Here is a 25,722-nt window from a genome sequence, read left to right as displayed (position 1 = left end):
ATCTCCGTGTTCGCTGCCCATTGGATGTTTTACCTTTTGTTTACTTCACGTCCTGCCACGCATCCTCGTGCTTGACGCTCTTTAACGTCGTCATTCTTGTTTAAGCAGCACCGCACGTGCACTCTGGTATTTCTCCTTTTGTTTTTTTTTTTTTTTTTTTTTTGTTCCGTGACGCGCACTTTTCGAAGGCGCGCACTTTGAACGCGCACCACACATCACATACGGTGCAAATATGTGGTTTAATTGTGACGTAGTGCAGAACGCGCACTCATCGGCAGTTTTTTTTTTCCTAAAAAAAAAAACTTGAATAAAAGGGGGGCGTATGTGATGTGTGGTGCGCGTTCAAAGTGCGCGCCTTCGAAAAGTGCGCGTCACGGAACAAAAAAAAAAAAAAAAAAAAAAAAACAAAAGGAGAAATACCAGAGTGCACGTGCGGTGCTGCTTAAACAAGAATGACGACGTTAAAGAGCGTCAAGCACGAGGATGCGTGGCAGGACGTGAAGTAAACAAAAGGTAAAACATCCAATGGGCAGCGAACACGGAGATTTCAAGGCCCAATGGCTTGACACCACGAAACAGCAGTATCTCCAATGAGAACGAGACAAGTGGGCCAGAGCTGAAGCAGGAGCCTGAGGAGACCAGAGCAAGGGGAATTCGAGGCAGGAGTGCAAGCGGAAGGTCGTCACCGGACCGGGCGCTGAAGATGGGCCGTTGGGTTCCGGACCCGAGCCTACAGGACTTCCACCGGCCGGGGCCTCCTGCTGTCGGGTTCCCGCTCCAAAGGACCGTGGCCATCCGGTCCTGAACTCCTTTCCAGGGCCTGCGGACTTTGGTTCCGGCAGGCGAGCTACAGCCGTCGGGCTCCGGGCCCGAGCTGTGCGCCCAACTGCTTGACTAGGTCGACCCTAGTTCCCGGACGCGTCGCCACCAGCCTGCGTTCTCCCGTCTCCGACGTGTCCACGCTCCTCAAGCCGAAACCATCACGATTTGGTAGGGCTTTTCGACGTGTCGCCAGCAGCCAGCGTTCCCTCGTCCTCGTCCAGCCCACGCATTGACGCAGGAGTCACGGCGTTCCGGTTTCTCATCACCGCCGAAAACCAACTTGTGGGTGAGACTGCACCGATACTCTTGCGCTACTCCCATCACTCAGCCCCTTTCGAACGTTAGGTTTAGTTACTGACTTTGAACGTTCTTGTTGGGTGTTTACAGATGTGTTTCGTCATGTCCAGTCAACTGTTTATTAAGTGTTTTGTTTTGTGAGGAATCTTTGCCTTTTTACTTTTCAATTAAACTTTTTGTGTGTTTCTTGGAAACCGAACGGCTTTGTCCTTATTAACAAAACTCTCTGAGGCTCAGCCCGGGAGAAAAACAAATCAGCAACAAGAACCCGCATCACAAGCGGCAAACAGAGCATCGGCTGTCAATCAACTGACAAGCGGCGAAGCGCGTCGGCATTTATATACGAGTCGTCGAATATTCTAGCGTTATCGCTAGCGGCCACGCAGGTTCCAGAATAATCTGTAATGTTTGCGAAGTGGGCGTGATCGTAACGAAATGATCTACTACAGTCCCGAAGCTTCTTCTAACACTGCAGGCGCGGTTTGCACTGAGCATCGCGTATTGACGGGGCGATCACAAAACTTGGTGAATGAGCGTGGCGATATAGCGATGGAGAAAGATGTGATATAGTCCCCTTCGCCGTTCGCTGCATGTTGATGTTGTCACACCTAGTTTTGTCCTGATACAGAGCGACAGCATATAAAATAGAAAACTGATTGATTTGCGGGGTTTAACGTCCCAAAACCACTATATGATTATGAGAGACGCCGTAGCGGAGGGCTCCGGAAATTTTGACCACCTGGGGTAAAATAGAAAACTTCAGCCACATGTTCGTATTCAGGCCACAATGAAGCGTCGCAACGTTAAATGACAAGAAATTTCGGTAACCTTAATAAAAGATCGAATTTTTTGTATCACAGAAATCTTGTTTCCGGCAAGCACAGAATTAAGAATGCATCAGTGGTTGTAATAACGCGCATACAAGTCAGCAAGCGGCTTGCGCACCCTTGCAGGCCGCATTTGTTTTGTATTTGGCGGTGCCGATGTGTTTAGAATAAGCTCATTAACCATGAAGTCGTGTTCATCTATATGATGCCCGCGGGACGGCTCCAAGCTTTACCCGCAAGGTCCGTGTTGGCCCCTTCTGTAGGCTCGGCTACTTTACTCGTCGAGGCGGATGGTGGTTCCCTTCTTCGAGAAGGACTAAGCCGGCTTTCAGCCGTGCCGGTTTCCGTGGGTACGTTTGGTTTGCGTGCAGCGGCACTGGCCTCTGCACCAAATAGTAGTCCCGTAGACCCCACAGGACGGATTGTGTCTCACTGCGCCCTTGTGGTGAGGAGACGGGCCATGACCGCAAAGCGCCTCGCGCCGAGCGATAGCCCATCCGCCCTGAGGGGGTGTTGTCGCAGGCTCTCAGCCGCGCGACAGTGTGAGGGCACGGGCACTTTGGTTGTGGTGACTTAAGTTACCGCGACCGAAGGCAGCACCGCTGCCACGTTTTTGGGTACGTCCGCTTTGCGTGTGGTGGCGAGAGCTACCGTGCCGAAGGGTAGCCCCTGTGTCAAGTCCCGCTGGGCCCTAGCGGTCAGGAGACGGGCCATGACCGCAGCGCACCCTACGCGCTGCGATAGCCCACCCTGCCAGGGTACGTTTACTTTGCGCGTTGCGACTGAAGTTGCTTCGCCGGAGGATAGTCCCTTTGTCGGGCCTCCCTGGCTTGTATGCCGGGAGGCAGGCCGCGTCTGTTTGGCGCCTGGCGCCGAACGGTGGCCCCCTTGCCAGGGCATGGCCGTCTGCCCGAAACAAATCTTCCCCCCACACAACCCTGGGGGGAGGTGGAGCCGGGACAGACGTAGGATGATGATGGGTTGATGAGTTAAGTGTGACTCTGGGACAAAGCGTTTCGGCGCCGCGTCTCCTTCCTATCTGACAACGGCTCCAAGCTCTCCCATAGTAGAGTACCCTGTACTCTAAATCGTTACCCACTTTTTCTAACCCCCCCCCCCCCCAATCCACATTTCACTTGATTCATGCACGGTGAAGTAGGGCCTTGATATGCAGGCCTACGGAACGGCTTTAAGCTCTCCCATAATAGTAGAGTACTTAGTGCTCTAAATCGTTAACCATTTTTTCAGAACATCCACAGTGTGAGGCCCGTGGGACGGCTATGTTTCCCATCGTTCTAGTACCAAGTGCTCTAATTTACCTTCATCCCACCACCTCATTGTCGTAGGGACAGTTGCTTACACCTCTCCCATAGTGAGGTACGGAGTGCGGCGAGTCATCGAATAATTTCCTTCAATCAAATTATTCTTCTGCGAAATGAAAACAAAAACTGGTGGCGGAGAAAGAAGCTTTATTTTAAAAAAACACTAAAAAGTAAATGCAGGCTGTAATGTTAGCGCCGTCAGTCCAGGGCAGCGCTGTCACGGGCGGCTCGCTGGGCCTGGTCAAGCAAGGCTATTTTACTTAGCTTGTCGTCGTCCACAAGCCATGCCTCCCATTGCCGGTGAAACAAGGGCGGTTGCTTAGTAATGCGTGGGCTGCAGGCGCGTAGCCAAAATTTTTTTTTTCCAAGTGGAGGGGACCTCCTTGATTTCGAGAGGGGCACCCCCTTGGAATGGTCATTTTCAGCTCTAAATGCAACGGCGAAAAAATGTTTGAGGGTGGGGGGGCACGGACCCGCTGAGCCACTCTCTGGCTGTGACCCTGGTGGGCTCTCTCTATGTGTGTGAGCCTCTCGGTGTACTCTCATATCGTATGGCTGAGTGTTAATGCGCCTGAACACCACTGACATGTTTATCTAAATCGTCTGGTATATATATATATTACACAAATGAAACTAACTGAGAAAGTTATTGGTTTGTATGCGCCTCCAGTCCCTGCTTGGTTGGCTATCCAAATCTTTACGTGGAAGGCCGCATTCTCTTCGTTGCTCCCTTTGTTCGACAAGGACGTCCCGCGATTTGGGAATTGGTTCTACGTCCGGGCCGACTAACGCCCCGCATTGGTGCAGCCTCGAGACATGGTGTTCACAAGACAAAGGGAAGCTATTGAGCGCTTTATTGAGAGTACGCGCGAGATCATCCCAGTCGTGCGAACAACACGCGGTCGACCAGTGAGGCAGTGGTCCGTTATACTATTCTGAGATTGTGACTTCGGCCTCGATTTGCGGCAGCGTAAATCGGGATTCGCAATGCGCTTATAAGCACCGAGATATTCACCTCGCGCGATCCCTGCTATACACCTTCTCATTGCTAGTAAGATAACACTTGGTCCGCCTGCACACCCATCCGTAGCGACGTGTAATTTCAGCAGATGTCCTTCAGGCGGTGCAGGTAACGGGGGTTTACCCCGAAGGAAGTCGTTATATATAGCCACGTTAAACACTGCTACTTAATCCCGCATGATTCAGGGGTACCAGCACGACTTCTTAAGACAAAGGCAAAGACAAAGGGACATTTGTCCTCGTTTGTTTTGTTTCTTTGTTTTTTTTTTGTTCTCGCCTTCAACTGTTTCCTTTGAAGTGATACAGAGAGTGGGCGGGGGAGGAGAGAGGAAGAGGTTGAAACATTGTGAAAGCAGGGGCACCCACACCCGCTACCCTCCTTGCCCCCACTCCTCCCCCATCCTGACATTCTAAACACAAAAGATAATGAGTGTGTGTGCTTAATAAGTACTTTTACTCTACTTACATAGTTGGATGCAAACGACCATGAGATTATTAGTCCTGATTTAAACGGTGTGGTCACCTGCATGCCCTTCAAAGTGCCAGAGCTTGGAGACTCATGTAGCTGAAATTTAGAAATGAACCGTAACGTTTTTTTTTTTTTAAACAAAATTAAGCTCCTCCGGCTCTAAGTAGCCCAACGCTGGTCACAGCCTATCTGGTGGGCACTTCGCATGCCCTGGATTGGCCTGGCTTTTACCCTCTCACTTCTCTTCCCCCCCTTCCTTCTTGCTGTACTGTATATACGTGAATATGCTAGCTCTCTTTTTCTTTCTACCTTCCTTTTGCGTCTTTTTTTTTTCTCTTTCAGCCTGTTGATTTCTCTGTCTTTCTCTCTTTTACACTATGTACTTCTCTTGCCTTTAAATTTTTTCTCTTTTTATTCATCCTCTCTCTCTATCTCTGCGTACTCGTTCTTCCTCCTTACCACCTTTGCATCAGTCCTCCTCATCCTCACATCACTTTCCCACCACCTTGCTATACTTTACGCTATACTCGGCTGGCGTGCCAATACATATCCAAATGGCTACGACACTAGTCTTCGTGTTGCGAATGTGCGGGTTTGAATCTCGCCTCGCCAAGATTTTTTTTTTTTTTCGCCAGCCGTTCTCCTTCCTTTCTTTCTTTGTACTCGTTTTCTTGTAAATAAAAAGTTATTGCATTCCACGCCAGCCGAAAAATTGACGCATATGTTCCGGGAGCCAAGCAGATGAGGAAAAAGATTTGTTTTTTTTTTCTTGTTTTAAAGTCACAGCATATATTTAAGCGGATGTTGACTATTATGTTGACAGTTACGTCAACATAATATGAGTGTTATGTGAGTGTTGATCATATGTGACGGTTGCCCTTCCATTTGTATAACACCACCGTATGTTCGCATATGTGTGATTGTCGAATACGTCGTTTTGAATTATCATGTCTGATTGTCGAATACGTCGTTTTGAATTCTCATGTCTTAACTGTTATGCTAACTGCACTTCTTACGCCTGGAGTCTTGCACCCTGCAAGCTCTATGCTAAATACCTCTAAGGGATAAGAAGTAGCCGACGCCCTATTTGCCGCCCCACCGCGCGGTGGTCTAGTGACTAAGGTATACTCGGCTGCTGACCTGCAGGTCGCGGGATCAAATCCCGGCTGCGGCGGCTGCATTTCCGATGGAGGCGGAAATGTTGTAGGCCCGTGTGCTCAGATTTGGGTGCACGTTAAAGAACCACACGAGGTCGAAATTCCGGAGTTCTCCACTACCGAGTCTCTGATAATCATATGGTGTTTTTGGGACGTTAAACCCCACGTATATAAATCAATAGCCCTATTTGCCAGCATCTCCTTGCACCCCGCAATAATAATAATAATAATAATAATAATAATAATAATAATAATAATAATAATAATAATAATAATAATAATAATAATAATAATAATAATAATAATAAAACATGGAGAACACGAAGAGTGCGTGCATGTTCATGACGACGATAATTTTCTTGCTACGACACTTACAAAAACTCCGGTATAACAGCTCTGTGTTCATATGGGCAGGATTAACGTGCTCTGCTTGATCACTGTATATATTGGCTACATGATGTATTCCCCAGTATTGAAACTGCAACAGTTTCAGTATCTGCACAGCCCTGGTGCTTTATTCAAACTCCCCACGGACCTTTGACCCGTAATGACACCTCTTTTGTTTGTGTTTGTGGATTCCTGTAAACTTTTCATTTCGTTTTGTGCCTCAACAAACTTTAATCATTTCCGTTTCTTCGGAACCACGCAGCTGTACACTGCCTTCATACACCGCGCATCAGACAACGCAGCTGTTGCGTTAGTAGGCGCGCCGTCGCAACATTCGTCGCGTTCTTTCTCTCGTTCGCGTCAGTTTCTGTCAAACGGCGCCAGGGTGGAACGTTTACAATGTGCGCAACGCTGTTCCGATAATAGCTTCGAGCGTGGTATTCAGCCGGTTGCACGAACAACCGTTCGGACTTCATGAATCCTGTCTTCGTATTCACGTTTGTTTTTCATTCTCCCAAATATTTAGCTTAGGTCGCAAACTGCGTATCCTTACGAAAATAGATCGAAAACAACGAACGTCCCAGAAGTTTGCTCGAACACCCACTACAGTGCATTCTGTGTTTTCGAAAAGCTTTTTGAACTGGACAACATGGCGGGACCCGAAGGTAAGTGGCATCGCACTGTGGTGGTAATTGTGCATATGTAGTGAAAAATTAAATGCCACAAAGCTACGTTGAGCTCCTGCATATTTTTTTATAATGAGCTAAAAGGATAGCAGCAGATCTTTAGTACAAGAAAGAAAAAGTGTTAACCTGTCAAGTCTATCGGTCGTGAAAGAAAAACATGTGGACAAATCTGAGTGTCAGTCACATCGATCACTTGACTTGCTTGTGTATTCTTCGTTTTCAAAATGTTGGGCCTTCCTACTCGCGCCCGTCCACAATATTTTTTTTAGTTCTCCATATGTTGGAAAAGTTTCCCTTGCATGTCTCACGACCATTGGTCTTCGAACTTTGGTCTTCGTTCTCCATTAGCTTGCAGCATCTGTGATATTAACTTATTATTACGTAAATGCTCTTGTCACACTAATGGTTGCTGTATTTCTAGTTTTCGATATTCTTGCACCTGCTTTTACGCTGCATCTCTGTAGGCTAAGTATTACATAGCTCAATCACAACGCCGCTTTGTAAAATTAGATTTATTAGTTCCACAGATAGTGATGTTGTAGTAGTGGGCCGAACCATCACAAAAACAATTATATATATATATATATATATATATATATATATATATATATATATATATATATATATATATATATATATATATATATATATATATATATATATATATATATATATATATATATATATGAATAGGGGTATTTCAGCAGCTACTCTTATTAGATACGAAAAAGTCTAGTGGTCGCGATGATATACCAACTGTGTTCCTCAAGCGATACGCAGAATTAATGTCACATTATCTAACTATTATATTTAAGAAATCTTATATAACGCACTCACTGCCATGAGATTGATGCACTGCATTCGTCATTCCTGTATTTACAGGCGGTAATCGCAAACTGGCAACAAATTACCGCCCAGTATCACTCACTTCCGTTGCTTGCAAAATGTTTGAACACATAATTGCAAAACACGTACTCGCATTTTTGGATCAGAACACCTTGCTGCGCCCTTACCAACATGGCTTCAGGACTGGGTTAACAACCATGACCCAGTTAATTGAAACAATTCATGATTTTGCGAGTGCCATAGATATAAGACAACAGGTTGATGTGATATGGGTGGATTTCGCGAAAGCGTTTGATAAAGTATCCCATGTACAATTAATCGTCAAATTATGTCATGCAGGAATAAATGAACTCGTAATAAAATGGATTAAAGCTTATTTAACACATCGTGTGCAGGTAGTGAAACTAGATGGTCACTTATCACAACCCTTGGCGGTACTTTCGGGAGTGCCCCAAGGCTCTGTGTTGGGACCACTATTGTTTCTCATGTACATCAATGATATGAGTAGTGTGGCAGAGGAGGGTGTTCATGTTAAACTTTTCGCAGATGACTGCTTAATCTATGCCGTAATTACTAAACTAGACGACCAAATCAAAATTCAGAACTCTTTGCAATACTTAGATAACTGGTGTAAAAAATGGAAAATGGCAATAAATTATTCTAAATCTACATTTACACACATCAGCAAAAAGAAAACAATCCATTCCTTTGTGTACAGCATTGGTGAACGCTTGTTGGTAAATACGACCCAATTCAAGTACCTTGGTGTTACAATTAAGCAAAAATTAACATTGAATGAGCATATAAATAACGTTTGCACGAAAGCCTATCAAAAGTTGTATTTATTGAGGCAGAAGTTGTAGGATGCATTGCGCGACATAAAACATATTGCATATACCACCTTCATTAGGACAGTACTAGAATATTCATCCATTGTTTGGAGTCTCCACCAAGTTACTCTTAAGAAGCTAGAAAGAATACAGAGACTAGCGGCGCGCTCTATTTGTTCAACGTACCGAAGGAACGAATCAGTCACACTGATGTTACGGAGATGCAACCTAGATCCTCTTGAACTACACTGAAATAAATATAGGCTGAAAGTATTGTTTCAAATAACGCACGATCAATTGAAGATAGATAAGCTCAAATATTTACATTCCCCAGACAAAAGAAATCCGCAAACTAACCACGATTGCATCTTAAAACCATACCGTACAAATACTGACACATTTCGATGTTCTTTTTTTCCAGATCTCATAGAAATGTAGAACAAATTGCCGAACGAAATTGTTGTTTTGAAAGCTGTCACTGATTTCGGAAATGCTGTAGAAGGGGATTTACGTGATTGCTAAATTATTTTTTTTTCAGTGCCAAGTGATGTAAGCGACTTCATGTTCATAGCAAATACTTTGAAAAATGACTGAATTTTGAATTTTTATTTGAATGCTGAGTTGTTAATTAAGAAAATACCGATTTTCATTGTGAGTTGTAAACGTATTAACAAACTTTATGAACATTGTACATTCTTTATGTATGTCCGTCTCTGTTATGACCCACCATGAGGGTTGACAATATTAGCATATATATATATATATATATATATTAGTACTGTATCTATAGGTTTCATCCGCCAAAAACTGCATAACGATACGTTAGTTGCATGGAACAAGTGACAGAAATCAATGCATAAAAGCTGCGTGATAAAACTTTCCACGAAATATACAGCCTTTTTATCAGGTCCCGCTTTTCGTAAACATCTGAGCCCGCCGGCGGTTCTCGATCCATAAGAGCTCTTGGGACGCAAACATATTTAAATATCTGCTTTTCTTAGGAATTGCTCGCTCTAGAAGGAGCCGGAGATGGGAACAAACGAAACAGGGGTGCGTGAGCATTCCAAACATTTCAATGGCGTTTCGAATGTTGTCCTAATTGTTTATAGGTATTTTATCGAATTGAGTAGTCCACATGCGAGTATTCTTAAAATATGTTTCGAATGCACGATGCGCTGTTGACAGCATACGATGAAACAAGCTATGAAAGCAAAATTGGGCCCCACCTCGGTGGTCTAGTGGCAAAGGTACTCGGCTGCTGACTCGCAGGTGGCAGGATCGAATCTGGGCTGCGGCGGCTGCATTTCCGATAGAGGCGGAAATGTTGTAGGCCCGTGTGCTCAGATTTGGGAGAACCCCAGGTGGTCGAAATTTCCGGAGCTCTCCATTCGGGGTCTCTCATAATCACATGATGGTTTTGGGACGTCAAAGCAATCAATAAACCAATAGAAAATGAAATCTCCGTTATCTCGCATGCAGCTACCATTTTATACTATATAGAGCGCTCTCCATCACTCCGGCAGCGTGACTTTCATATCTAAACCCGATCACTCGCAACGAAATTTTATCCAGAAACGGCATGCGGTGATCGTTATAGTTTGTTTCTCTTATAAATACTGTACCTGCGACTTCAAAAATGCAAAAAAGTGAATACCTTCAAGTGACAGAATACACTTACCGGATGCAGTCTGCTATGCGACCATTCAAACTAAAAAATTTTCGCTTTTTTTTTCTATGTCATCCCTGCAGACGTCCAGCACCAGTGATTTATTGAAAAATATATTTAGCCTCGAAAGAAGAGCACATACACCGAGAAAAGGAACACAGATCCACAGGTCAGGCGGAGTGTTTCTTAGCTCTGTGTATGTGCTATTCTGTGGCTAAACATACCATTGAGCAAGTACCAAGTAGACAAACAAATAGTCTTGTCAAAACCAGTGATTTGGTCGCAAAGGAGCAGACAGAAAGGGAGAAGAGAGGAGGGGGGGGATAACTAGAAAGACTTCTGGTTGGCCTTCCTACAATGAAGGATTAGAGAAAGAGAATAAAAAGATGAGAAAGAGAGAGGAGGGAACAGAGGGGAAGAGAGAGAGGCAGCGAATTCACTGCACCATGTGAAACTGCCCTGCAAGTCAGAGGCGTCCACACAAGCCCCGTCATCCTCAAAAAGCACAAGAGAGCTTTCCCTGCCTTGTCACGAGCGAGAAGGGGGAGAACTATTTTAATGGAGAGCTGGAGAAGTTTGGCTCTCTTTTCACCTGACATGCTACTCGAGGCACCGGGTGATGACTGTGATAGATGCAGTGATACATATCATTAGGCAACAGAGCTACCTTTCTAAACATTATATATAGTAATAAATGACAGCGAATGTTCTGAAAAGCTATTTCTTAAATGCTTAGTTCATTCTTCCCAATGGTCCCTTCATGCTATTATTAAAACGTATTCGTCATTGGCACTAATATAACGAAAAGTTGATGTTTAATTTGATGTCAGTGTGATTACTACGTGAAAATCGTGTAGAAAATTATCAGCATTTAAGTCGATTTGTTGTTGGCACTGTTCGATTTGCATTTGATTCAGTTCCAAAAAACACAAGAAGTTCTACTAAGAATACAATGCGAACTTGTACATAAGTAAATCAATGAGTACAAGCGGTAATGAACCTGCGCAAGCCTTACTATTGTGCCTCCTTTAGAGAAAATAATTTAAAACTCCTGTCTCACAAACTCTAGACAATGCCACCAACAGAATGAAGAAGAGCACATTTAAGGGCTCGTTTTTTTTTTGTTATACACAATGTTAATAAGATCTAATAGACAATCGTGTCATGGAAAGTATTGGGGACGTTATTAAAAGTAATTGTGTTGCCCAGCCGCGGTGGTCTAGTGGCTAAGGTACTCTGCTGCTGACCTGCAGGTCGGGAAATCAAATCCCGACTGTGGTGGTTGCATTTTCGAAAGGGACGAAAATGCTGAAGGCCTTTGTGGTCAGATATAAATGCACGTTAAAAAACCCCAGGTGGTCGAAATTTCCAGAGTCCTCCACTACGGCGTCTCTCATAATCATATGGTGGTTTTGGGACGTTAAACCTTACATATCATTTCATCATTAGAAGTAATTGTAATTTAAATGCAAAGAAAGAAAAGTGGACGAAAAAATAACTTGCCATTGGCAGGGAATTAACATGTGACCTTCAAATAACGCACTCGATGCGGCAACCTTCGAATAAAGCGTTCGATGCTACACATCGGGCGCATTTCGATGGTCGCAGGTTCGGTCCCTGTTCATGGCAAGTTTTCTTTTCTTTCTTCACATTTACATTATAATTACGTCTAATAACATCCTCAATACTTTCCTTGGCATGATTGTCTGTTAGGTCTTATTAATATTGTGCATAACAGAATGAATCTAATTCTACTACGTAACAACAGAATGAATTGTAACCCAACTACATATAGCACTGTTCAGTGACAATTTACGCCTCTTTTCCCGTAGGTGCCAGCCCGGTGACTAAAGCACAGCCGCCAAGTTTCTTGTGGTCCACGGTTGCACCACTCTTTATGATTTTGGGCATGCCCTGTACGCTCATGTGCGCCGTCTCCCTTGCCATCACGCTCAAGTCGTCTTCCACCCTCGCCTTCAAATGGGGATTCGATCGATTCGTTTACAATGCCTGCACGTGCTACGGCTTCGGCACATTGGAGGCCTGGACGTTCGCGGTCGCCTTCATCCTCTACAGCGCCCTCTCGATTCTGCTGCTCGACGGCAAGGCGTACCGCGGCCCACCGACGTCCTCGGGATACAGGCCCGTCTACCGAAACTCCGGATTCACTTACTACGTCCTGTCGTTGTTGATCACTGGCTACCTTCTTCTAGAGAATGACTTTCCGGGATACGCGATTTACAGGAGCATACCGTCCCTGGTCGCGGTCCTCGCCATCGTGGGCTTCGCCATTTCGACGCTCCTGTACATCAAGGGACTGACCAGTCCTTCTCCCGGGGAACACGGTTCTTCCGGAAATGTCGTGTTCGACTTCTTCTGGGGACTCGAGCTATACCCTCGCATCGGCAAGAGGTTCGACATCAAGCTGTGGACGAACAGCCGATTCGGAATGATGCTATGGCAACTGCTCGTGCTCATCTGCTGGAAGGCCCGCGTGGAGATCGCTGGTTGGAGCTGGGCGATGGCGGCCACGTCTTTCCTGCAGACTGCGCACGCGGCTAAGTTCTTTTGGCGCGAGGATCGTTACGTGCAGTTTACGGGCGTCGTTGTGGACAGGTCAGGTGAGTGGCAATGCTGTGGGGGGATTCACGAATTCACGTATATAAAACCATGGCAAGAAAGGGAAATCTATAACAGAGTGGAGCATATCGATCAGTTCTACTGGCTTCTGAAGAAAAAAGGTTTCTAAACGCTCCCTACTAGCGCTCTTTTCTCATCGCCCCTTATTTCATCATGAAACACGTACGCGGACAGCGTCAGAACCAAACATTGAGCCTATCAATATTTCGTGCTTTTTGGCTACACGCTTGGCTTTCTGACTGCACGTTTGCAGAGTCGAAAGAAGTACAAAACGAAGTAAATTTAACTGACCATGCATCGATGGTCACGGGATGCAAGGCAGAACGGACGTGAGACTTCATGGCGAAGCAGTATAAAGGCGACAATGATGCACAACTGATATCGCTCGTATATGAACCAATCCAGAGCTTATTTTTTAACGACGTCATGTGAACAGACTGCTAGCATCACGAATTGTAGCGAAAAGACTGGAAACGCCAGGAGAGAAGAGCACGCTTATTCTTTGTTTTTCAGAGGTTGTTTAGAGGCTCTCCATTACGGATGATAACGACGACTTTCTCAATTAGGGCAACGTACCACGTCTGTGCTCATTTCCTTAATGTTCACACTGTGAGAAAGAGTTTGTTGCATCATGAGTTCGTCACAGCATTTACCATAGGCCAGCATACTAAAAAACGGAAGGGGGAGCTAGGGCATCCGGATTTCTTGCCTTTGTTCCGTATCTTAAGCACACATGGAAGAGATTTGGCTGTTAAGTCGTTCATAGTTTCTCAGGAGCAAGAAAGACAGTGGCATAAAGCATAAAGGTATTATAGGCAGCAAATAATAATGTGAGAAGAGGGATGTTTTGCTATTAAAACACTGATATGAATCTCAGTACACTTGAGCAGAGTTTCCAATCGAGCTGTTTGGTACAAAGTTGTCAACGAAGCATAGTACTCCGGCGTCTTCGGAATGCTAGCGCATGTCGCGGGCATCGGGTTTCAGTGGCGTCAGTATAAAGCACTGACTATTTTCCCAGGAAATACTCAAACTACAGCGCATGCCAAGGCAGCCAGGCTAAAACGTGGAACCTGAGGCGGCAAAGTCAGCTCCGATCAAAATCTCTTTCTTCATGTGGTCATCATCGTCATAGTCGTCATCATCACCACCAACAACAAAAACACCACACTACCATTAGCTTATGTTATTCTAGTACATGGCCAAGGCAATGATCGCTAATTTACACTGCCTTAGAAGAAATGATATTTCATACCAGCGAATTTCTTTATTTCAATGCATTACCAGATATAAGAACATCAGAACTTTCTTAAGCAAAAGCGCGAGTTCCAGTTATTGCAATACCGTTTTCACATGACCCTTACATGGCTTTTGTGATTTTTTGAATTATTATTTTGTCTACACAGGATTCTACCTATCCTTCGGTTACATGGCCTTCATGGGCCCGATATACGCCATTCCGAACTTCTACATGGTGGAACACTGCCCCGACATGAGTCCAGTGGTGGCAATTCTAGTAACGTCCTTAGGACTGGTTCTCAGCATCTTGCACACCTGGTGCGACCGCCAGAGGCAGTTGGTCAAGGACACTCAGGGCGACTGCATCCCGTGGCAATCTCCGGCGAAAGTGATTAGGGCATCGTACCGGGACAGTGCTGAACACGAAACAACAGACCTGCTGCCACTGTTGGGATTCTGGTCGATTTGCCGCAGGCCCGACTACGTACTCGAGATCCTCATTCACCTATGCTGGGCGCTACCAGCAGGAGGGAAAAGCGTGGTGCCCTACATGAGCGCAATTTTGCACGCTTGCATTTTGGCTTTCGAGGCGTACCGCTTTGAAGACCTGTGCACCAAGAAGTACGGTCAGAAATGGAAGCAGTACTGTTCCATCGTCAAGTATAAGATGATACCTTACGTATACTGAATCGTCGAAGGTCATAAAGACCTGTATTAATAGGTTTCTTTATGTTCAGCTGGTTTCATGAAGATAAAAAGAATAGGAATTGAGGGCCTCTTTAACAGTATATGAACATGAGCTTATTGGAGCATAATTATAGTAGAAAACGGTGCAATACGGTGGACAGAAAAAAGACCAAACAGGAACAGCGCTGACTACCAACAGGTGTGTTTACAATTGCTGCACAAATATAAACATTTTCTGGAACGGCAATGACGGAGAAGAGAGAAGAATTAGTTCTAACTCATGTGCAGATACCCTGATTTGTTAAATATGGTGGAACTCTCAACTACAAAGATATGATAGAAGGGGAGCTGATACATAGGAGAGTAGCTCTGTATTATTATTCTGTAGTTCATTCGAAACTATACCTCCAACTTCGCAAGTCTTCTCTCATTCGGTCAAGGATGACACTTTATAATTACGTTAAAGGCTATGAAGGTGAGCGCCAGTACTTTTACCCACCTAACACAGAAAAATGAAGCAGGGAAGGTCTGTTTATTATTTTTGTTTTAGTAATTTTCACCTGTTAGAAACAGTTCAATGCTAATCTGTTTCCTTCACATTAAGCTTCGTAGAATCAACGTTTTGGTTTCATTTTGAATTGACTCGTACAGTGCAAAATACGAGACGGAAGATAAACATACGCGCAAAGCACACTTTTGCTATCTGCAATGTTTTGACATTGTTTTTTTCTTTGCACCCAACATTTTGTGTCATAAATGTTTGTTTGTTGGAAACATGACCCTGCTTTGTCGAATATTTGCAGAGATTGTGCGAAGGCAGTTTTAGCGAACATGCTTGACGTTTTGTCTTATATCTGTGGTGAGCCAAGCCTTAGTACGGACTTCGAATGCTTTCAAGGCTCTTCATTGTCATGTTCAACTGAGATATATAAGCTACGGTGCTGCTTGCAGATTAAGTTATAAAAAAAGAATGTGTACCTTCCTACCCAACACATTAGAGGAGACCATGCCATGTCCCCGATGGTTTTGACACACCGCATCATTTGGAAATCTGAAGATCACTCATTTCTTGCGTGTCCATGTGTGTCTACTGTTATCAACAGGTGCAGCCAAACGCGAAGCATCTTGTAATATAGAGGTGCCCTGGTCGTCACACAGTCAAATACACTAAGATGCCGCTCCGTCTAGCAACAACGGCATTTACTATAATCTCACTAGCTTCATTAATGGAAAATAAATGTTGTCTTAGAAAGCAGTAGATTGCGCACGAAACCAGCAATCGCATGCACTTGCTACTTATACACACCTTAAGGAATGTGTGTCATGACACTCGAATAAGTACACAAAGCTGGCCTGCTGCTTCAACTTGTAATATTTTGAGTGCCCACACTTTTCGCTTAATGCGATGGCCTACACACTATGACTGCTGTATTTCCTAGCGAGCAGCAGACCAACGAAAGGACGCAACTGCTTCCAGTGTTCCTGATGCATTGCGATTAAGCATGATTTACACATACGTACATCCAGATGTAGTAGAATAAGTGCGGAAAGTATAAAAAATATCAAAACATGTTTTTTTTAACATCATCAGAAGTTTTCCATGCATGCTCTTTTCTTGAAGTTAGCATGATTATATCTTTTTATTGAAAAGTGATATTATTATAAGCCCTGGCAGTTTTATAAGTAAGCGTGTTGAAAAAGCGATGTGCAATTTTGCCGCTCTCCCGTAGGCGCTTTTGTGAAATAAAAGCCTGAAATCTAGGCAGGAAAACGTGTTTTAGGTAGAGTTTGAGAATTTTTATAAAGAAATCTACACCACGCAGAATGGAATGAAAAACTTTATTTTGGTCCTGCAGGACGCGCTTAGCGCGTAGCGGGCGTCTCCCACGTAGGGACCGACAGGGAGTACCTGGCGGCCGCTTCGTGGGCCTGCTGGACGGCCCATCGCTGGTCGGCGAGAAGTGAGCTCCTGAGGGACCTCTCCCACTTGCTTGAGGTAGAGTCGGGAGGAGTTGTTCTACACTCCCAGAGCATGTGTTCGAGTGTCGCTGTGTGTCCACATGATGGGCATGTGTCGCTGGGGTATGCATCGGGATAATAAACGTGAAGCATGGCAAGGTTTGGATACGTGTGTGTCTGTAATAGGCGTAGGGTTAATGCCTGCGGTCGGTTAAGTTTCGGATGTGGGGGTGGAAAAATGCGGCGTTCCAAGTAAAAGTGCTTTGTAATTTCATTGTACGTAATTGGTGCATCCCGATTGGTATCCAACCCAGCAAGATGAGGTTGCCCTGTGGCAGTGCGGTCGTTAAGTGCGCGCGCTGCATCATGGGCGATCTCGTTGAGGTTGGATAGGGCACCCGGCACCTGGCCGAGATGGGCGGGGAACCAGATGACAGTGTGGTGCTTCAGGGCACTCGGGTCCGCATTGCGCAGGATACGTAACGCCTGGTCGGAGATGACTCCGCGTTCGAAGGCTTTGATGGCCGGCCTGGAGTCGCTGTAGATGAATTCCCGTTTGCTGTCGAGCATAGCTATAGCTATAGCTACTTGCTCCGCTACTTCGGGGTTTCGGGTGAGGATTGTGGCTGAGTTAAGAGTCTGCTGCGCGGATGATACCGCGACCGCGGCGAAGGCTTGGTTGTTGCGATAGGCAGTGGCGTCCACGAACGAGACGTTGTCCGCTTCCATGTCTATGCGCTTGAGAATGGCGGTCGCCCGCGCAAGGCGCCTGCCTCTGTTATATTCGGAGTGTACATTTCGTGGTATGGGAGTGATCGTAATAAGGTCGCGGATTTCACGGGGAATTAGAGTCAACTCTGGGGGGTCCCTGGCCCTCGAGGAGAAGAAGCCGAGCTCGCGCAGAATATGGCGGCCCGCCTTGGTTGTAGTGAGTCGGGTCAATTGCACACGTTCCTGAGCTTCGGCGATCTCTTCTAGCGTGTTATGTACGCCAAGCTCGAGGAGTTTGTACGTTGGAGTGGTGATAGGGAGGCCAAGGGCTCGTTTGACCACCTTGCGAATAAGCGCATTGAGTTGATCGCGCTCAGCACGTAGCCACTTGTGTATAGCGGCAATGTACGTAAAATGGCACAAAACAAACGCGTGTACGAGACGCAGCAGGTTGTCTTCTTTGAGGCCATGGTGCCTGTTGGCTACTCTACGTACGAGTCGTATGGCATTCTCAGTCTTAGTCCTGAGCTTGTGTACTGTTTGGGTGTTGGTTCCGCGGGACTCGATGATCATGCCGAGGACCTTGATGGTGTCTAGCCTGGGTATAGTACGACCATTTCTGGTGTGGAGGGTGATACTGCGTTCCGCCGGAGGTATCCACCCTTTGGGCTTGGCACCCCGGCGTTTGGGCAAATATATCAACAGCTCCGACTTCGCAGGTGAGCACCTGAGACCGGTGTGGTCGAGGTAAGACTCGGTGGTGTCGATAGCCTCTTGCAGGGCGGACTCAATGAAGCCATCCAGCCCTGTGGAGCACCATATGGTTACATCATCCGCATAGATAGTGTGGTTTAGCCCGTGTATTTTTGAAAGTCGTTCGGAAAGCCCAATCATCACGAGGTTGAAGAGCGTGGGTGAGAGGACGGATCCCTGAGGAGTGCCCCGCTGTCCGAGCTCCACTTCTTCCGACACTAGGTCTCCTACGCGGAGGACGGCTCTGCGCCGAGTGAGAAAAGAGCGGATAAAGTAGTAAAATCGACGACCTAGGCCGAGGGCTGCGATCGCTTTCAAGATTGACAAGTGCGTTATGGTATCGAAGGCCTTTTCTAAATCGAGACCGAGTATTGCACGAGTGTCCCGAGTGTTTCCGCCATCTAGAATTTGATGCTTTAGGAGTAACATGGAGTCTTGAGTGGATAACCCTGGTCGGAAGCCAATCATGTGGTGCGGGATGTAGTCGTTATCTTCGAGGTATCGACCAACCCTGTTGAGGACGACGTGCTCAGCCACTTTGCCCACGCACGACGTGAGAGATATGGGGCGCAGGTTATCTAGGCTCGGCGCCTTTCCCGGTTTGGGTATGAGAACTGTGTGAGCTAGTTTCCAAGCATCGGGTATCTCACCCTTTTTCCATATCTCGTTGATAGTGTCAGTGAGGTAAGTGACGGAAGAATCGTCCAGGTTGCGCAGGAGCTTGTTGGTGATGCCATCGGGGCCAGGGGCTGAGCAGACTATCACTACGCACTACGCAGACAATCGAAATATAAATGAACGTAAGCACCTGTACGTCTATATGTAGCCAAACAAATTCGAGGCATGTAGCTTCAATATATCTCGTTTAATTCATCGACAAATTGAAAAAAGCAGCAGAGCAGGTAAGCCTGGCACTCCACCTCTGTATCTTTATTGATTTACTGTGCTTCGAAAAAATTTTTTACCACAAAACCAATTCTTTCCACTGATCAGGCAACAATACATAAAATTTTGAAAGAAATTTAAGAGGTCGACCAGCCATGCTTTGTTCGATCTTACGTGGAATCACCCGAGTATTAGAGTAGCTGAGGAGTCCCTCAAGGAGGAGTGCTAAGCTGTACGCTTTTAGTCTAATCACTGGACCAGTGAAACACTTATAAAGCACAGTAGACCTCTCTATTTACGCTGCCGACATCTGCATTTGAACGCCAAGCGTGAGAAGGCTTCCACTCCACGCCCGCCTTCAGAAGGCTGCCACAAAGACGTCATGCTACCTTCGTAAAGTGGGTCTGGAAGTATCCTGAGGAAAAAGCGCATTGGTACCATCTATCCCGCAAGCGTGCCGTAAAAAGGTGAAATGCCAGACTGAACGCCGTTTGCTCTTCATCTAAAGGGCGCACGTCCCAACATAGAGATGATGTATACAACAAGGAATGGTCCTGCGTATGCCGAAGTAGCACGTGACACTGCGAGAATTATTCAAGGCTTCTTGTGTAACTTCTGCAATATGTTGCTTGAATAAAAGTATGAACCGTTGACAGAAGTATTAGAATATACAAACAGAATCTGTGTGCATTATTATTATTTTTGTTAACTTCATATAGAGCGAGATGTGAGACTAAGCTGCCTGCATTTCATTTGCGACGATGTTCTCGCCAGTCTCGCATTGTGTCGCAGTGCCAGTCATAACAATGCTTGGCATGTTTTTGGTGCATCGTTCCTTAGAGCAGTTCTATCAGTGTGATGCAGTATATCGTGGTAAGGATACATGATCCATGCCACCTTCTCCAGGCGTGCATGCGTAGAGGGATCCATATGCCGCAGAAACGGCAGTGTGTACAATACAGAGAACGCCCAAACGGCACAACACCGCTGGCATGCACATGACGTGTTGATGCGTCTGTGTCGTGTGATCTTCCTGCCCCCGAGTTGCTCCGATACTGAAGAGGGCAGGAAAGGGATTTGACTTGTGAAGTCTACACTGGGCGAGTGTCAAAGGTTTAAAGCTCACCTCCTGGCATCATGCTGTCGCAGCTCGTAATGAACCAATTAAAAAATGTTTGTGGTACGAAGATGTAGCACGCAACAACTTCCAGTGTCTAACCAAAATTTCTCCGTCAACATATTTTTTTTGTTCTACACTCTACTTTCTCCTGATGACACTCCACAGTTTCTAATTTGTTTTCCATCGTCCTGCGGCTGCACAGAAGCATCTGCTGTTCCTTACGCATGCGAGCTGACGCTGAGGAGATGCCGAGCAGACGACGCGGTGCATATGAATATATGTGTAAAGGCTAACCTGCTTTTCTATTGGCTAAGAAACCTTGTAGCGCTGGCAGTGCTGAAAGAAACTACCGAGATGGAGTATAGGTTGCGCCCCATAAAGTTCGGAAAGCTCAATTTTGCTCGGTAACATGAATACCGGTCTCCAACAGTGCTCAAAATCAAAGTTTGGCATTTAATAGGATTCATAAATGCTTACATTTCGAAAATAGGCACTTATAGGAATTGAAACACAAACATCCAAAATGGGCATTTATATGCTATAAAAACACTATACAAATCTTGACCTCTAATTCATGCTCATATATGAAAGTGGCACTATGAGAACGCAAGAACCAAAATAGGCATTTGCCTACAATCCGGTCTTTAGTTATCCCTGATTGCTGACAACGATGCTGTCACAATAGCAGAAAAATGTGACAAGAGCTGACACAAGGTCAACCTTTCTGGATCTTCTCTAAATAAAAGAAAATAAAAGAGACTTATCTCAAGGAATGTGTGGCTGCTTTATTATAAACAGTTGAGGCAATGATGCACCATTACGGAAACAAAAGGGCAGTGTCTCTTTTTCTATTCAGTCCTCGCCCGCAGGAATGGCATCTTCCAGCCGTCTCACAAACTTCACTCGCAGCTCAGAAGTAGAGTCACCTTTCAGTTGGTCATGGACAAAACAGGCAACCACTTCTGTCTGAACCTGAAGCACAGATGACAAGGATTGCACACTTGCACACAAGAAGACAAACTAGAACCAGAGCCCCACTTTACATTGCAGAACAAGGTTGATGTTTTTATAATAAAGCTCTAAAAAATGCCCACAATACAACAGCACATCTAGTTTTTTTTTTATTCATTATCTTTATTTTCCAGAATTAAAGAAATATTAAATTCTGGATGGTCCCCTGGGCTAAAAGCTGTAATCGAATGGCTTCACTGGGGCACAAGAGACCAATTACATGGCAAACAAATGACAGCTGGGAAATATTTTCAACACATAAAGTGCCAAAAAAATGCTTACATAAGCAAACATATTAAAATACCCATAGAAAGCATGATAGGAAAACATTTTTTTTTCTTTTCTCATAAAACACTGTTGAACATCAAAAAATACTGACCGAATACTCAAAAGCTTCCTATTTATTGAAAAGAAATGGCAATGCTACGATTGAGAAAAATGAACTGATAGAATAAACGACACCCACAATTTCGACCGTAAACTACCCAAAACAATAGCATCATCACAATATAATAAAAGACCAAAAATTGGTGATTTGTCATACACAGCTATATACAGAAAGAAATAAGGTACAGGTTTGTGAAGTAATTGAAATGTATAACATTAGTAATTCAAAAAATATTTCATATAAAGTACTAAGTGCAGGTTTAAATAGAAGTTTATGCTTATTTAGAATACGTGGGATGTTATATTTCAGGGACTGTACAAGATGAGTTCAAAAATGTGGTATAAGCCAGTATGCTATATTATGAGCATTAATAACATGATTGTCGTACTGCAGAAGAGCAGTTGACTGAATAAATTGTTTAAATGTAGAAGAACACAAATAAAATGATCGCAGAGTGTGAAACTCATACATACATTGAATTTTAATTATACTGTGCTTGCGAAAATGTGTCAAAGTCAAAGATAGGTAGCCAGGGTTGGCAGTGTGACGAATAGCTTTCTTTTGCAAAAGCAATATTTTGTTAATGGTGCATTGAGTTGTATGCAGCACAAATTACCTACGTGAGAATCCCAACTTAAATGAGATAAAAACATCACACCGATAACCTTATGTTCTTCAACAATATTTTTTTTTGTCTATACAGATTATATATATCTTGTTTAACATTTAAAACCTTATTTCTAGCTCTGATTATAGTTACCTTCATTTTCTTAGGGTTGATTTTAAGTTTGTTTGACATGACCATGATGTAATGTTATAGAAGAAACAATTACAACTTTCCCCCAACGTATCTATACCTGCACGGGAAAACAATAGTGGCATCATCAGGATAACTTTAATAGCAAAGCGGAGGTAAAACATTTGTACCACATAAAACAAAAAACTCATACTTCCACAAAGTTTGACCTGAATGAAAAATCTGTTCTACAGTCATGCTTCTTTATGAAAGACACTCGCTGGGGCACAGTTTTCATTCCTTATACCAGATGTCTCTTATAAGCAGCGTATCATGTTCCGATTCGCTTATCGAAATAGCAGTGCCAAGTTGAAGCCTCTGCGCTATGTAATAGAAAACACACATACATCCACAGAAATTGACCCAAATGAAAGATTAGAAATCTGTCATACAGTCCCACTCCTTTCACGAAAGACATGCAATAGGGTGCAGATTTCATTTCTAATACTCCTATGTCTCTTATGCGTAGCATATCGTGTTCCCATTTTCATATCAACCCCTCTTTTGATGTAGGAAAAACTGGTGTCGTTTATACCCTAGGGTCTGTTGCATCAGCACTTTTCCTAAAGGGGAACTGTATTTACAACACGAACAGCGACAACAACTCACCATTCTGATTGTTCCTTTCACTTATTGGTTCAGTCAGCAGAAACTGCAACTTACCATTTCAAGTGCTCCTCGAATCACCCCAGGGATGATGTTGCTATACTTCAGGTTGACGTGACTCTCGGGCAACTCTACGAACTCCGTGAGCGGATTACTCTCAAGAATCAGTGAGAACTCGTCTCCTGCGGCGCTCCAGTTTGTGATGGATGGACTTATGCCTAGGTACATCTTGAAGGCCATCTGTGAAAAAGAGCACAAACAGCTTTATTAGATGGTTGCATCATTTCAGTGATTAAAGGGAAGTACTGGCAATGCAGTGCTGTTACAAAATGGTGTCTTTACCTTTTGCTAGAAGTTCTTACATACTACAATGTTCATGTGACTTTTGCGAAATATATTTACAACCCAGATCATGATAAACGAGTTTTACAAAAACCCACAAGGTATTTAAAAATTTTAAAAAAGTAATTCCTCAAGCACCTATTGCATAAAAATGCAAAAATATCTGTACAAATTTCTCACAGAAAAAGAAGGCTTACCAATTAAAGAAAAAAAAACAAATAATATCTGAGGAGGGGCATAAGTCTAGAGTGGTACCATTGATTGAATTGTGGGGTTTAACGTCCCAAAACCACCATATGATTATGAGAGACGCCGTAGTGGAGGGCTCCGGAAATTTTGACCACCTGGGGTTCTTTAACGTGCATCCAAATCTGAGCACACGGGCCTACAACATTTCCGCCTCCATCGGAAATGCAGCCGCCACAGCCGGGATTTGATCCCGCGACCTTCGGGTCAGCAGCCGAGTACCCTAGAGTGCTACCAGACAACTCATCTCAATAGCAATGAGAGTCTCCAATGTCAGAGTGAAGTTGTAAATAGCACATTAATTCATTTGCTTGAATTGTGGGCATGTGCAATCGTAATGATCTGAGTTCTGTAACATATCGAAGCCACAAGAAAATCCGTCCTAGTGGCTTCTTGCCAAAACTGGGTGGTTGTCAGTTTTTCTTTTCCCTTACGCCACAGTGAGCGATTGCACATAACTGAATTGAAAAAGCATGCCAAAAACGTTACAAGAACATAAAACGAAAGGACCATACACATTTTTTTATAATACATACACTTTTGTGACCACCAGCCATCATGCATACAAACCCAAATGGTTAGGCAAAATTATAAACATTGTAAGTGGGTCAGTCAGTGCACAGAAAACTTCGCCTATTGTACCCAGAGTGAATGTGCTCTCAGATTCTATAGAATGAATTAGAAGAGCTGATGTGACCAAGCCGTCAATGCTTGAAAGAGAAAGACTGTGCATTAGATTTTGCAGCACGTTGGTGTTTACTAATGGCCAAGTTGCTTGCCTTCGTGCGACACGTCTCTGCAGAAAACCACAAGGAATGGTTGCGAATCGATTATTTCAACATGATTAGGTAAATGAACCCCACAAGACGCAAGTTCAACAACATCTCTACATTCGTTATTGAAAAAGATTAAACAGAACACACTTACAGGCGGTAAAGTCTAACCGTGACTCTGACCCACCTGAACCTTTTCGGCAGTGTCCCGGAAGTCATAGCACCTGCCCACGTTTGTTCGAGCCAAGAAGTCTTCGATGAGCCGAAGTCCTATGTTGTAGCCCCTGAAAAACGTGAAAAAAAGTTCGTTAAGCAATGACAAATCCACTCGAAGGAGCTTTAACGGCGATCCATGGCTAACGTAGAAAGTAAACTTGTGTCATGTTAGTTTGCAGCATCTAAATTTACCAATCTCTCGCACACAATACCAAAGGCAGGGACCGTAAGCATACTTCAGTACTCTAACACCCGCTGCCTGCTTCATATGCGCATGTCATCGGAAGCTGCACGGTGTTAAAACGACGCATTTCTACACGAGTTCCCATACTCACATTCTGTCCAACTGCTTGTTAACTTCCTCGTCACTCTCGTAATCTTTCAGCATCTGAGCCACCAGAGAGCCATAGGTGAGTGTGAAGAGCTCGGAGCTCTGAAGGCAAAGAAATAAGAGAGAAAGCATTCAATTAAAATGGGCAAATCTTCAAGAAAGGCACTCGGGAATAGTCACTCCCCCCTTTACTCAAATCAGCATGGACAGCTCAGTTGAGTGCACATAAGACAAAACAACCTTATCGCGCGCAGATAAAACAAAGGCAGCTCTTACCACTTTCTTCGGATCCGTACTGCGTACAGCTTGCCGAGACATTGTTTAGACGTCAGTTGAGAGCAGTCGAATGCACAGGTTTCGAGATGTCGCCGTAGCACGCCGATTCACTCGATGGCGGTGAGGGTTTCAGCGTACGGGTGGTGTCGCGGTACTCCTGAAATGGCTTTCACAGGTGACACAGCGTTTATCAAGAAGCCCCGGAGCTCATAAAACAACAACGCTCGTAATGTAAACACAGCACACCCCCATACTTTCTCAATAGTTAGCAGCCGAACCAACCGAACGCCATTATTGAGCCTTGTTTCAGCTTTCGGCCACTAGGAGGCCAAATATTACAATTTGAAATTGTCCTTTTTTTAAATAAAAATTTCACCAGCTAACAAATAATTACGTTTTTTAAATTTTATTTTT

The 25,722-nt window shown here is 44.5% G+C and overlaps 2 protein-coding genes across 3 annotated transcripts; one reads left to right on the top strand and one right to left on the bottom strand.

Moving 5' to 3' along the window:
- Positions 1-383: 383 nt before the first annotated feature.
- Positions 384-21,326, top strand: LOC119174557 (uncharacterized). Of its 2 annotated transcripts, none has more exons than XM_075895440.1 (3): positions 384-1,108; positions 12,162-12,950; positions 14,376-21,326. In XM_075895440.1, exons 2-3 carry the CDS (start codon positions 12,227-12,229, stop codon positions 14,894-14,896), a joined length of 1,245 nt encoding a protein of 414 aa, XP_075751555.1. In that variant the 5' UTR covers positions 384-1,108; positions 12,162-12,226; the 3' UTR covers positions 14,897-21,326. The 2 variants fall into 2 exon arrangements, with proteins under 2 accessions (XP_075751555.1, XP_037281406.1); XM_037425509.2 differs by lacking the exon at positions 384-1,108 and adding an exon at positions 6,584-6,966.
- Positions 21,084-25,625, bottom strand: Bet3 (blocked early in transport 3). The gene is made up of 5 exons (XM_037425531.2): positions 25,309-25,625; positions 25,037-25,134; positions 24,673-24,769; positions 23,182-23,364; positions 21,084-21,295 (listed from the first exon to the last, which is right to left on the bottom strand). The coding sequence occupies exons 1-5, from the start codon at positions 25,348-25,350 to the stop codon at positions 21,176-21,178; spliced, it is 540 nt and encodes a 179-aa protein (XP_037281428.1). The 5' UTR covers positions 25,351-25,625; the 3' UTR covers positions 21,084-21,175.
- Between the last annotated feature and the right edge of the window lie 97 nt (positions 25,626-25,722).

This window comes from Rhipicephalus microplus, chromosome 5 (genome assembly GCF_043290135.1).
Source record: "Rhipicephalus microplus isolate Deutch F79 chromosome 5, USDA_Rmic, whole genome shotgun sequence".
In the NCBI taxonomy this organism is placed as follows: domain Eukaryota; kingdom Metazoa; phylum Arthropoda; class Arachnida; order Ixodida; family Ixodidae; genus Rhipicephalus; species Rhipicephalus microplus.
This window is presented reverse-complemented; position numbering and strand designations above follow the sequence as displayed.

What these genes read in the sequence shown, in the direction of transcription:
- LOC119174557 (XM_037425509.2), top strand. An exon ending in CGTCGTTGTGGACAGGTCAG is followed by an intron (nt 12,951 to 14,375) that starts GTGAGTGGCAAT and finishes TTGTCTACACAG; the next exon opens with GATTCTACCTATCCTTCGGT.
- Bet3 (XM_037425531.2), bottom strand. Translation starts at nt 25,350, where the DNA reads ATGTCTCGGCAAGCTGTACGCAGTACGGATCCGAAGAAAGTG. An exon ending in GTACGGATCCGAAGAAAGTG is followed by an intron (nt 25,135 to 25,308) that starts GTAAGAGCTGCC and finishes CTTTGCCTTCAG; the next exon opens with AGCTCCGAGCTCTTCACACT. An exon ending in TTCGAGGAGCACTTGAAATG is followed by an intron (nt 21,296 to 23,181) that starts GTAAGTTGCAGT and finishes TCTGTGCTTCAG; the next exon opens with GTTCAGACAGAAGTGGTTGC.